General features: G+C 40.9%; 2 protein-coding genes across 3 annotated transcripts in view; both read right to left on the bottom strand.

The window, feature by feature from the left end:
- The window catches only part of LOC101917261 (macrophage mannose receptor 1-like), a 33,558-nt gene extending 30,275 nt beyond the window's left edge, over positions 1-3,283 (bottom strand). The window contains exons 1-2 of the mRNA XM_055806559.1: positions 3,110-3,283; positions 1,026-1,424 (exon numbers count right to left, since the gene is read on the bottom strand). Coding sequence (XP_055662534.1) covers positions 1,026-1,424; positions 3,110-3,170 — 460 coding nt within the window. The 5' untranslated portion in view covers positions 3,171-3,283. The remainder of the gene's footprint in view (positions 1-1,025; positions 1,425-3,109) is intronic.
- Positions 3,284-7,206: 3,923 nt separating this feature from the next.
- The window catches only part of LOC101917436 (macrophage mannose receptor 1-like), a 66,576-nt gene continuing 60,241 nt past the window's right edge, over positions 7,207-13,541 (bottom strand). For both annotated transcript variants that reach the window (XM_005228848.4, XM_027777252.2), the window contains exons 29-30: positions 9,682-9,735; positions 7,207-9,305 (exon numbers count right to left, since the gene is read on the bottom strand). In XM_005228848.4, coding sequence (XP_005228905.2) covers positions 9,055-9,305; positions 9,682-9,735 — 305 coding nt within the window. In that variant the 3' untranslated portion in view covers positions 7,207-9,054. The remainder of the gene's footprint in view (positions 9,306-9,681; positions 9,736-13,541) is intronic.

The raw sequence follows: 13,541 nt of genomic DNA, 5'->3' as shown, positions 1-13,541 counted from the left end.
TGAGACTAATTTCTGTCTATTGTTTCCTTTCATTGCTCTCTGGACTACTGTGTCAGAGGTGCTTATGACTCAGCTTCACCTGTTGCATACATACTTCTGTCCTTGGATGATGTTTAGGTTCTTTATTTCCCTTTTTCCCCTGTATGGTTGAAGAGGCTTGGAAAGGAGATATCAGAATATTTTTATTAGTCATCATGAGAGGAAGTTGTATCTTAAATTTACATGTGACTGTGCTGGGATGTGACCCTCCCATCTCTATGCAGTCTAATTAGCTGCTATCTGAACAAAATCATGACAAATTTCAATCTAATTCAAACTGCTGTAGAGCACAGCAAAAATTTCATCCCATGGTATTTAACTTCCCACCCTGCCAATGTCACTGTAGAAAGGAAGTTGAACACTTGAGCCTGGATGACCACGCTACATAGCCCAGGAGGGATAATAATGCAGGAAAAGGAGACCTAACTCTCCAGTGTTCCTTTATTAGTGTGTTAGGACTTACTGCATCCTAAACTATTAAGCACTGGTTTTCTTTTTGCTTTTTCCTACTTTTTCTTCTTGCTGGGCCTGGGAAACCCCAGGTAAGCACTGTTAAAAGTGGATTACATATATGTTAACTAGAAATTAACTTCTTAGAGATAGTACATGGCCAAACCAAGTAAAAGCAACAATAAATATTCAAGTATAACACAATCACCACTTCTACAAATTGATCAGACATATTTTGAAACAGTCATAGATTTCCTCCCACTGTTGCTGTACAAACAGAATTCCCATTCTTCCTTATGATTATATCATAGGCCTTTGTCATTTTATTCCATCATTTGAAAGAATTGTGCTTTCCAAGGTTTGCAGAAATATATACAGTCATGTTTGCCTTGCATTTCTACACCCTATTTGTAGTTAGCTCTGCTACTGATGTCTCTGTAAGAAAAGGGTTGCTGCATGACAAGCAGGCAGTGGAATGTTTTGCAAACAGGGGCAGTCAAGCTACCTAGAAATAGAGATCAATTTTCAGTACTCACCCTCATAGTGCTTAGAGCACACGCTGTCTGCAGTTCCATGGATTTTCCACCTGCTCCCTTTGCCTGATCCTTCGGACAACCTGATTTTCTTCCCCTTGCCTTTGCCATAGTTGAAAAATAAATCCTTGCCATGGGTTGCAAGTGTCTCATTTCTACATTCCCACCACTGGAGCTCATTTGTCCTGTTACAGGATTCCAACATGATGGCAGCCTCGCTGTCCTTGCTGAGCACTCCCAGGCACAGCTTGAGCGCCATGCTAAGCAGCTGCGTGGCAGAGACCCACCGGAACTTTTGAAACTCATTGTGCTCATCACAAGTGGTAGTTATGACCGAGCTAGAGTTTTGAGCTTCAGCACAGAGCTTGCTGTCTTCATTATAGATTGAAAAGATTCCACTATCTATAAAATAAAATGAGAGTGCAAACATTTGAGGAGAGATTTCAGAAGAGGTAAGTCAGCTACTTGCTATTTGTCAGTCTGCTACAACAAGAAATGGAATATGTAAAAGAAGAAAGCAAGAGAGGTGAATCATCAGTATGACGGGTATTCATCAAAATGTTCTTAAGATGCAAGCAACACAGAAGCTGAAAATATAGCTCTTTCAAGAGAAATTACTCTTCTTCACATCCCTCCACACTGTTCTCAAATGCCATTCAAAAATTACCTTTATTAAATTTCATGAGTTCTTCAAAGTTCCATCACCACACAGCATACTAAAGAGGCTTTAATTTTGGAAGTAAAAGGAATTTTTCCTTTAGAGCTATTAAAAATGGTTTACATATTCAAAATTCAACCATTTTTATATTTGGCCTAGGATGACGTTGCAGTTTGCAGCTTATCAGGCAAGAGGGGTATTATTAATTTCCGGTTAATTATTTTGGAAATTTTTGGCAAATGTGCAAAAAAGTTGTTTCTTCACAGAGTTCAACTTGTCAGTTTCTCAGGAGGGAAGCCACAACTTGCCGCATCATCACTTTGGTTTTGAGCATAGTTAAGCTAAGTAAGTATCCTGTGTGCCATTAATAGCTACACTTGTAAACAGAAATGTGAGGCACTGCACAACAGGGTTTTGTTTCTTAAGACCAGCTTCAAAAAAGGGACAAAACTTCAGCCTGCTCCAAAACGTAACCATTTCTGCACCTTGCCTCGCATCCCTGAGCAACTCTTTAAGTGACAGCACCATCATCCAACTCGCTTTGTTGTGCCATTGAATTTTACTGCCCCGCAAAGCTTCTTGCCGGGGTGGAATAGTTAAATGGGGCTTCATAACCACCCCCCCACCCCCCATCCCAGGGCTGCCAGGGGATGGTCGAACAGCCTCAGTGATGTTTCTTTGAAAGGCTTGCAGACCTGAACAAGCCAGATGGCATTTCTGGCACAGCTTTCCTGCCGCAGCGGTTCTTGAGAAGGTTAGCAGAGGATAGATTAGAGCCAGATTGGTCTCACCCAAAAACATGTACAAAGGAAATTCTCCTGTAGTGGATTAGATCTGCATCTGGCTAGTCCCTGCTGCCATCCCAGTGATGGCACTGGGCTCTTGCAGTTCTCTAGCTGGGAGTTTCCTGTGAGAAAAAGCTGCAGACACAGCGTCATTTGTTTTCCTCTCAGCAGTAGGAGTGTCTGAAATCTAACAGAAGCTTTTAACATCCTTCCTAAAGCCATCAGCTTGGAAACAGGATTCCAACATGCAACTGTTCATAGGCCATAATCTCTATGAGATATCTAAGAAATTCAAAACACGTAACAGCCAATGGTTCTGTGCATGCTGAGAGGACTTCTGAGCTGTCCTAACCTCCAGTGGAGTAATTTCAGACCAGTTTTTGTCTGCATTCAGCTGGCAGATTTTCAAGAATTAGCACTAGTGCCCACATCTGTTGGTGTATTTCCTTCATTCATACACCACCTCGAAAACTGGGTTAAGGAGACAGAATGCCTATATAGATACCACCAAATTTAAGAATTGAATAAAACTGTTTCAAATTACATGCTGTGACTAGATCTAAACTCACTGTCCAGCAAGGGCATCAGGAAAGCACAAGAAAGAACTTGTAAAACTCCCTACTCAGCAGAGAACAAAGACTTACCAGACATTTGAAGAGATGTACTAAAGGAAGAGAGAAAAATCAGAAGCAGGTAGACAGCCATGGCCAAATGTTTCACTCTCTTCTCCACTCGCTGAAGTGCTGAAGACCAAATCTTGTCTTGCAAGAAAATCCTTCTGCACTGAACCTGATTAACAAATCCTTTTCGTTTTTTAAGACTCAACAGATACAGGGAAGTTCTGAGCAGCAAATAGGGAACTGGATCATGTCACATGAGTAATCTTGAAATAATACATTAATGAATAAACTTTTCTTTTTAAGCTGGTTTCTCTACTACATGAAAGTTTTCTCTTCCGTGGAAATATGAGATCTAAGAGAGAACATTTTAGTGAGGATTTTTGGAGACATACCTTACAGTTCAGGATCATTATTTTTACGAAGAGGTGACATGAATGTCTCTTTACCAGAAAGAAATTTAAAAGGTGAAAAAGAAGAGGGGGATCTTTCTGTATCAATAAATGATGAACAAAGCCAGAGTGAAATGCAACACTGTGAAAAATTGGCTAGGACACCACGCAAATCAGGTAACTACGACCTTTGAGACAGCGAGAACCAGAATTTCCCATGTCTGCAGTTCCACAGAAAAGAGAAAAGCTGTAGAAAACGGAGCCTGCATTCTTGAGGAGGCACCTGTCCCCTCTTGTGCTCCATTCCTGACTATATGCAGCAGCAACGTACCCAAACTGACAGCAACAGCTGATGACATTCTGAAAAGAAACCACAGAATTCTAGGGAGAACCTGTAACTGGAAAATAGATTTTCAATTATTGTTAGAGAGGAAAACTAAACTGGTAAGGAATACTGCCACATTTTTCGTGCCACTAGTCTGTGAAAGTTTGCACCCCATACAGTGCACACCCTTCAGGCATTCTGACAAAATTCTGATGTTTAGTCTGAAAAAAGCTCTCTCCTTCATGACAGGTAAAAGAATTAGAAAAATGTCAAAGGCAGGGGAAGAGAAAAGGCACTCCTGAGGAAGGTTTACATCCCTTTTTTTTTATGGCCTTTGAAAAATTTCTGTTACCAAGTCTTCGGGAGAGGCTGGTTTGGGATAACTTTCCCCATATTGTATTTGAAGCAAATACCCTTTATGGTCTTTCCCTGAAAATCGCTGCTGTTGCAAGCAATGAAAACACCTACCTGAAGATGTGTGATCCTGCTTCTATTGTTCTGATTTAGACGCAGATAGACGACTCACTGGGTCTAAAAAGATGCACAAGGAATTACAGCAGAACAAGAATTACAACAGTGAGAGAAAATAGTGGGACCTGAAGGCCAGCAGGTACAGCTAGACCAAACCCATGGAAAGAACAGGAGCCTGAGAAGGACACTGAGACCTGAGGAAAGTGGGAGAAAAGAGGGCTGCCTCCGCAAAGCAGCAGATGGTCAATTACGCAGTGAATTATGATGCATAAGAAAAGATGGCTGCACTGAGTCTGGAGTAAAGCATTCTGGTACTCCACTACATGGAAATGCTTGACTCCGCAACCTCAACTTCCCAGCTTTTCTTGCATCCTTGTTCAGAAGCTCCACGTGTGCAGATGGAAAAAATTCTTGTTTATTATTTAGGCAGGAGAAATGTAATGTCTTGTGGTTCTGCTGCCTCCAACATCTCAGCATCTCCAGAGCTACGGGGAGGCAACGAGTACAATTACAACAGGGAAAAACAACCTAGTTTTGTTCTGAAGAAAGATCAGCGTTTGGTGAAGGACTGTTACCAACGATCTGCTGGGAGATGCTGAAAAAAAGTAAAACATACTGAGGTCGGTTCCACTTCAGTGTTTGTATGTTTGTCTGAGCAGACCCCATCACAGTCCACAAAGCAGGAGAGGAAATCAGAAGACTGCAAAGGTGCACTCCAGCATCTTCCACTGGGTAAGGCACGGCCTGACATTTTAGAAGCGGCAAGGAAGAAAGGCTGCTGGGTTTCGTGTTGAGTCAGCATTGTTCCTTTGGCAATCTGCTCCCAGGCAGGAAGTTCACTCACAGGGTGCAGATTCACCACCTTTTCTGTGAAGTCTGAACTCTTCTGGAGAAAAGGGGAAATGAAAATTAAGCAGAAGGGTATCAAGAAACGTAGCAACGTGCAGAGACAAACCTTTACACGCTATCAAATATTGCCGTCGAGTCATTCCTCAGCTGCCCACAGAAATGCATGGGTGAGTCCATTCGCATTCAGCTGGATGTTTCCCCACAGAATTGAAATAATTCATTTTCAAAAAACACTGGTAGTAAAATCTGAAAGGAATTTTGTGGTCATTTAGCCTGCTATAACTTGATATAAGATTTCTACTCAGAATCCCCACATATAGTACAACCACAGTTTCCAACACAAAACAATACTTTTACCAAAAAAAAAAAAAAAAAAAGATATGCTCTAAACCTCAGTAGATACATTCTAGCCTGGGGGTGGGGGGGGTGGGGGGAAAGAGTGAACAACTTTTCCATTTCTCTAGACAGGCTCAAAACACACTAAAAGAGCAACATAAGGGATCCTGCACTTTCATGCTATATTTTCATGCTACATAACCAACATTTATTTTTCTTTCATGTATCTAAACCGCCAAGATCAAACATGAGAAATCTTGGCAGAATCAGAGGATTATGGATATGAATTATTAGTGATCAGTTAAAAATTTGCTTTGCTTTTCTATCCATCACTTACGTCTCATCTTGCTTGCCAAGAAATTATTTTTATTGTTTTTACAGCAAGAATATTTCAGAAAAGCAAGATCTCAATTCCTCTGTGAATGTATATTTACACAACATCCAGCCTGAAACCTCCCCTAAGTAGCGGCACCTACTCAGGAGACAAAATAAGAGAACACAAGAGCAACAGGGCCGTTCTAAGGCAACTGACTGATCCTGATAGGAATAGTAGCCAGTAGTAGAAAATGGCTGAAAGAATTGGTGGAGGGCCAGAATACATGAAGCAACAAGTTACATTGCGTCCATATGAACGTCAATAATTTCCAGGAAGGCACACTGCTTTTTTTCGGTCAAATAGAACAACGTGGATAACTTCCCCAGCCCAATCTTTGAAACTTTTTTGATGTAGTCAATCACTTGTCAGGAACATTGCAGCCTTAGCAGCAGGCAAAAGACATGATGCCAGATCACCAAATGGTGTTTGGTAAAACTATTACACAACAGCTGAGGCCAGGGAAGCTGGAAACAGCATGAGGCTGTGGAAAGAGAATACTAGTTTGGAAGCTACTCTCCCAATTTTTCTTGAACCTGTATGATCAGTTTTGTCACAAGTATGACCAAAGGAATGATAATGTTAAAAATCTGGGACTAGACTCTGTATTCAGACAGTCTAATAAATGAGTAGCCATCACTGAAAGGTACTAGCTGGAAAACAAAAAGTGAAAAAAGAAAAAGCAAACAAACGAACAAAACCGCCACCAAAGCAAAACCCCAAGAAATTCTACTTTTTATAATTAGAAGTCTCTAGGTAAAATTTTTTTTTTTTATAATTACAAGTCCCTAGGTAAAGGGCTTCCATTTAATCTTATATAAATTAGGTATTGTTTAAAGTGTTCACGCCTGTTCATTTCTCTATCTTCCATTCAAAAATTCCTGTTAGAATTTGTGTATAAGGTTTCAGTGTTTATCTTCAGCTTACTCCACGCAACTGTAATGATTACCTGTGCTGTAAATGCCACTCTTCCGTGTTTTCTCTTTTTAATGGGAAATTCGCTTCAATTCCATTGCATTGCAATAGGAGGGACAGTAAACCATACAGCTTAAATTTCCTCCTCTTCCGAAAATCTTGCAAGTCTTTTTCACTTACACTCTTTCTAAAATGAGCAGGCCACGTACAGTCTCAGATTTGGAACCTCCTCTATTTTTCCTGCACCCATTTGGACAAGAGAGCAGAACAGACGCAGCATCTCACAGCCAGCTATTAACTAGCATGGCATTTTTAATTCTCCTCAACTGGAAGACGACGCTGGATTTCAGGCAGTATAAACGCATGAATAGGCCCGGGACTATCCAGGCTCCAGTGGCCAGATTCTCTCCCTGACACTTTTTAGCTGCACATGTACCTGACAAGTATTGCAAAGAACCAGAAATGAGACATTCCCTCAACCTTTATTTTCTTTCCAATCATACATTTGCATACATACATGCGATTAAATGTTATCTGGAAGAATCACTCGAGGTGCAGACACGGCCTTAAGATTGTGCAGGGCCCCAGAACAGGACTGAACTTCTTTTGGGTAGAGACTGCAGCCAGCGCAGTGAGGCTCGGATTCCAGTTTGGGCCTCTTGACCTTTCACTGTCCCTTTCACATACCTTTCTAGCTGGCAACGCTTCTCCATATCATTGAAACGACATCATCCTTAACATCATTAATCAGTCAGTGAGGAGGCTTCTGGCACATAAGCCCCATCGGGTGGCACGAAGAACCATTAGAGGTACTACTCCTTGAAAAGACATGCTCAAACAACTGTGCATTAAAAATGGAAACAGCAGTAGGAACACAGGCAAGGAAATAACTGGGAGAAAGGGAGCAGAGCCAGAGAAAAGTTTTCATGATAAATTTCCCCATCTTACCTACACACACATGTAATTCAAGATTTTTACGAAATCACTCAGCTGACATTATTGTTTTCATTTTAAGCAGACAATCCTGGGACAGATTCAGGAATATATAGTCAATATATTACTTGATTACTACTTGGAATGTCTCCACAGTTGTACCATCTCCCTTCTAACTTTATCCCGTTGCAATGTCTTATATAAAGACTATAAAATGAAAAACTATTTTAAAAAAATCAAAGCTTGTTGCTGTTTATTTCACAAAACAAAATCTGAAACCACAAAATCAAACCTTGCAAACCTTTGTATGCAAGTGAGGCATCATGCATGATTTAAATTTTACAAGATTTACAAAAATTAGGAATATAACCTCCACACTGAGGAATCTAAAATTTCCATAAATGGTAACTGATCTAGCCATTTTAGAAAGGAAATAAAATCAGTAGCAACTAATACACTGATAAAGCTAAATTGTTCTTGACTTCTAGCACACATCCCACAAACCTGTGCTACTCAGTGAAAGGCAGTAGGAGAGCAGTACCAACATGTGATCACCGTAACAGCTATCCAGTGCTCCTGTAGACCTCCAGAACACATCTAGGTAATGTTCTCCCCTCTCCTCAGTAGCTGCCGTCCTGATAAGAAGAAAGTTTTGCCATGACCTTCATCACCTCTCCCAGACAAACCCACTTGTGGCCAGCCAGAACTCTGGCAGTTAACAGCAACCACACTTCTCCATTCCAGAGGCCTGCCCCCAGATTTTACCTGGTTAAATCCTAGAGTGCATAAATACAAGAACTACATACTTGGTTCTCTGTTATGTGAAATCGTGGAAACTGAAATTACATCATAAAATTATTTTTTCCCCACGTAGTTCAAAGAGGATGTGCCTAAATACAGACTTGTAATCCAGCAGTTATCCCTGTAGTTAAGTCCCTAGGAATATTTGAAAGATGGTAGAATCAGAGAGGTGTTTGATGAATAGCTTGAAGAATCTGTGCATTAGCATGGTTTGAAATAAATCTGGTACAGAAACTTCAAATCTTGGGAGCCTTCTCAAGCGGATCTAGATACATCCATTTCTATTGTTCCTTTTAATAATTATTCAATATTATATCTTTTCTTAAGACCCAAACTCACCAGTGTGGGTCATCAAATTGTGAGATCTGAAATCTGACACTTTATACAATGGTTACAATATAAAGTAATTGCTGTATATAACATCACACACACACTGAAACCGGCTACTGCAGTATTTGCACATGAGAAAATAGCTTTGGCTTAATTCTAATTGCATAATTTTATTAAAACAAGGCACATTTTACTTTATTACATTACATTTTACATTACATATTACATTACATTCCATTTTATTACATTACAGTGTTGCATGTTCGTTCCGTTCTATGTTGGTCACAAGATCCTTTGTGTCACTAGTTCCAGGAACTGCATCACTATTAAAATACAAATTGTTCTCAAAGCTGTCATTTGTTGACAACCGATTCTTTCTTCTCTTGTAGAACAGATAGCCAGCAAGGCCACTTCCAACTAGGATGAGGATGACAACAATAACTACAACACCTGTTTTACCATGGTTCAGAGTAGGAGCCTTCTCGTCCTTTGTCATCGCTGAAAACATACAAAGAAATCAAGAGGATGCTATATACTCTGTCTGATTACTGAAAACAATTTCTTTAGAAAGCATGATGTTTTAAGAAGTGTTCCATTTGTTTCAAAATAATGAGAGACAAAGGTAGCCACATAAAAGTATTAGATTTTAAAATGCTAACATTGTATGCTATATCACAAATTATTATTTTTTAAAATCTGCATTTATTTGGATACCGAACGGAGTATAACTTATTCTACAAGGAAATAATATGCTCCTAGGAAACAGATATGGTAGTCAGGCATACCAGAAAATGTAAGAAAGAGACACGATACAGAATATGATTTGTCCTGTTTATGATCTAGTTTTTGTCTACTTGAAAGAAAATATTCTTACCCTTTGTAGGCATTTCAGTTGGTGGCATTTCAGCTGCTGGTGGCACTTCAGTTGCTGGCATTTCAAAACAGTGAAAAAGAATTATGTTACCATATTACTCTGTAATTTATTTCTATATTATTTATTTCTATATTTTGAAAATACCCAAAATCATATTCAGAGAAATATATGGTAAAACATACCACGAAATACTGAAAACACTTGGGGTTAGTTCACACAAAGCTATAGACACCAATCAAAAGGCATAGCACAACAGCTTATTCTGTTCTGGTCTCATATGTAGTTATTTACATAAACCAGTAAAAAAGAAGCATCATCAAAGAGCCCCACAGAGACAGATCCTGACATCAGCGTAAAACCACGAGAAAACCTACCCAGCATCTTCAGGCCAGAGATGATCAAACCTAATCCTTAATACAATTACAAATCCTTGAGTACTTATCTTATATAAGCATAGCAGATGTAATAAATTTGGTTTGCAAACAGACTTTAATGGCCTACTTACACAGAGAATTGAAATCACTCATGAACTCCAAAGTGTCTTAGCACATATCACATTCAAACTAAAATGTTTGTAACTCATTCAAAATTTAATACCTGGGCCACAAAATCTTGTGGGAAAACCAGGCCACTGTTTAAGATGAAGATCCGTATTTTGCCATGTGGACATAAAAGCAGCCTATAGCTAAATCTTGAATCAATGCATCAATGCATTGCATTCACTCCCACTGTCCATGTCGCTGACAAAGATGTTAAAGAATGCCAGTCCCAGTACTGACCCCTGAGGAACACCACTCATCACTGGTTTCTGCTTGGACATCAAGCTGTTGACCACAACTCCCTGAGTGAAACCATCCAGCCAATTCCTTATCCACCAAGTGGTCCATCAATCAAATCCACATCTCTCCAATTCAGAGACAAGGACGTCATGCGGGACAGTGTCAAATGCTTTGTGCAAGTCCAGATAGATGATATTAGTCATTCTTCCCTTATCCACCAATTCTGTAACCCTGTTGTAGAAGGTCACCAGATTTGTCCGGAACAATTTTCCATTAGTGAATCTGTTGGCTGTCACCAATCACCTTATTTTCCATATGCCTTAGCATAGTTTCCAGGAGGATCTGCTCCTTGACCTTGCCAGGCACAGTGGTGAGACTGACTGGCCTGTAGTTCTCCGGGTCTCCCTTTTTTCCCTTTTTAAAAATGGGGGTTGTGTTTCCTCTTTCCAGTCAGTGGAAACTTCATTGGACTGCCCCAGCTTCTCAAACATGACAGATAGTAGCTTAGCAACTTCATCCACCAGTTCCCTCAGGACCTATGGATGCACCTCACCCGGTCCCATGGTTCCTTAGATGGTCTCAAACCTGATCTTCTCCTACAATGGGTGATTCTTCATTCTCCCAGTCCCTGTCTTTGCCTTTTGCGATTTGGGCGGTGTGGCTGGAGCACTTGCCAGTGAAGACTGAGGCAAAAAAGTCATTGCATACTTCAGCCTTTATACCTCAGGTAACCAGGTCTCCCGTTTCCTTCCAGAGAGGGCCCGTCTCTTCCCTAGTCTTCCTTTTATCACTGATGTACTTACAGAAGCTTTTTTTTTTCTTGTTCATGATGTCCCCGGGCAGATTTAATTCTATCAAGGCTTTAGCTTTCCTAACCTGATCCCTGGCAGCTCAGACAATTTCTCTGTATTCCTCCCAGGCTCCCTGTCCTTGCTTCCACCCTCTGTAGGTTTCCTTTTTGTGTCTAAGTTTGTCCAGGAGCTTCGTGTTCATCCGTGCAGCCTCTGGCATTTTTGCCTGACTTTGTCTTTGTTGGGATGCCTCGCTCCTGAGCATGGAGGAGGTGATCCTTGAATATTAACCAGCTTTCTTGGGCCCCTCTTCCCTCCAGGGCTTTATCCTATGGTACCCTATCAAGCAGATCCCTGAAGAGGCCAAAGTCAGCTCTCATGAAGTCCAGGGCAGTGAGCTTGCTGTGCACCCTCCTCACTGCCCTAAGGATCTTGCACTCTGCCCTTTAATGGTCACTGCAGCCAAGGATGCCCTTGAGCTTCACATTCTCCACCAGCCCCTCTTCGTTGATGAAACCAAGGTCCAGCACAGCACCTCTCCTTGTTGGTTCCTCTATCACTTGGAGAAAGAATTTATCATTAACACACTCCAGGAACCTCCTGGATTGCTTATGCCCTGCTGTGTTGTTCCTCCAACACATATCAGCGTGGCTGAAGTCCCCATGAGGACCAGGGCTTTTGAATGTCAGCCCACTCCTATCTGTTTATAGAGTCCGTCATCTGCTCAGTCTTCCTCGTCAGGTGGCCTGTTAGCTAGCATACCTCCACTATAATGTCACCTGTCCCTGCCCTCCCTGTAATCGTGACCCATAAGCTCACAGTCATCTCCTCATCCATCCCCAGATGGAGCTCCATGCACTCCAGTTGGTCATTGACATAGGGGGAGACACCCCCTCATCACTTCCCCTGCCCATCCTTCCCAAAAAGCCTGCATTCTTCATTCCAACACTCCAGTCATAGGAGCCATCTCACCATGTCTCCCTGATGCCAATAAGATCATAGCCCTGCCAACACACACATGTCTAAACTCCTCTTGTTTATTCCCCATCCTGTATGTGTTTGCATAGAGGCATTTAAGTTGGGTCCCTGGTAAACTGACTTCCTGGTTGGAATGGCTGGAATTCCTTTGTGCTGCTCTTCAGGTGCTCTCCTGCTGACCTGTGATCCCTCTCCAGGCTCTAGGCATCTACTGCTGACACTGACATCAAACTGGTAGGAGTGGGATGGATGGAGGTTCTCCTCCTCCTAGCATATACCTAGTCACTATTTGTAGCACAATCAACTAGCACCCGATGAACTGCTGAACAGTCCTTTAGAGTACCTCCTTACTTACAAAATAAAGTTAATTTTTTTATGGAATAGACCTGTTACAGGATTTCAAACTACTATGGTAAAAATTACCTCAATAAATGGAACAGAAAATAGCATCTATTCTATGGGAAGACGTCAGTCACAGTTTTGCATTCACAGTCTCTTCAGAAAACAGCAAACATAAGCCATAGCAAGCACAAGTAAGTAAATTCATGCTTCAAACACCCTATTTATTAGGCTATAGCTATTTAATACTTTTTTCAATTCTGTAAATGGAGCACTATCACAGTTTTGCAAAACTGTGCCAAGCCAAGTTGCATTTTTACAAACAGTGCAGGACTCAACTGTGTCCTGTAATTGAGTGAGCAGCTATATAGTCCTTGCCTTGATGCTGACATTTGGCTGACTCCATGGCATTCCAGCACAGGAGACTGGACTGGCTGAAGCCAATTGTAGAAAAGTAACTAGCTTTCATCTGCTGCAGCTCTTTGAAATGGCTCAGTATCAAAACTGCATGCCAGTAGCAGCATAAACAGAATTGAATGGCTGGAAAGGAGAGGTGGTCAGTGAATGTTTACACTTGTTACCTACATCTATGACTATTCTGGAGAGAGAATGAAAATAAAGTGCCTTTTTGTTTGCCAATCACAATATAAAAAGACAGGTAAGTAGACTCTGAATGGCTGGTTATGTCTGACTTCAGCAGTATTTCCTGTAAAAGATACAGTCATCATTACAAGCAGCTGATAAAGTAAGAATAACTGCATGAGAGTAAATTTATAGAAAGTATAGCAGAATTTCTCTCATTTCCAGTCTTGTAGAGGAAGTGGGCAGATTTCAGCTACTGCACGCATTCCACTCTTCTCAGTAAACATTAGTAAGAGATTTTGATATTGCAATACAAGCTGGAAAAAATGATTAGGATGACTTTTAGGAACACATATGCACTAGATGTCCTTACTGTCAAATCTGCACATTC

This window comes from Falco peregrinus, chromosome 5, assembly GCF_023634155.1.
Source record: "Falco peregrinus isolate bFalPer1 chromosome 5, bFalPer1.pri, whole genome shotgun sequence".
Taxonomy (NCBI): domain Eukaryota; kingdom Metazoa; phylum Chordata; class Aves; order Falconiformes; family Falconidae; genus Falco; species Falco peregrinus.
This window is presented reverse-complemented; position numbering and strand designations above follow the sequence as displayed.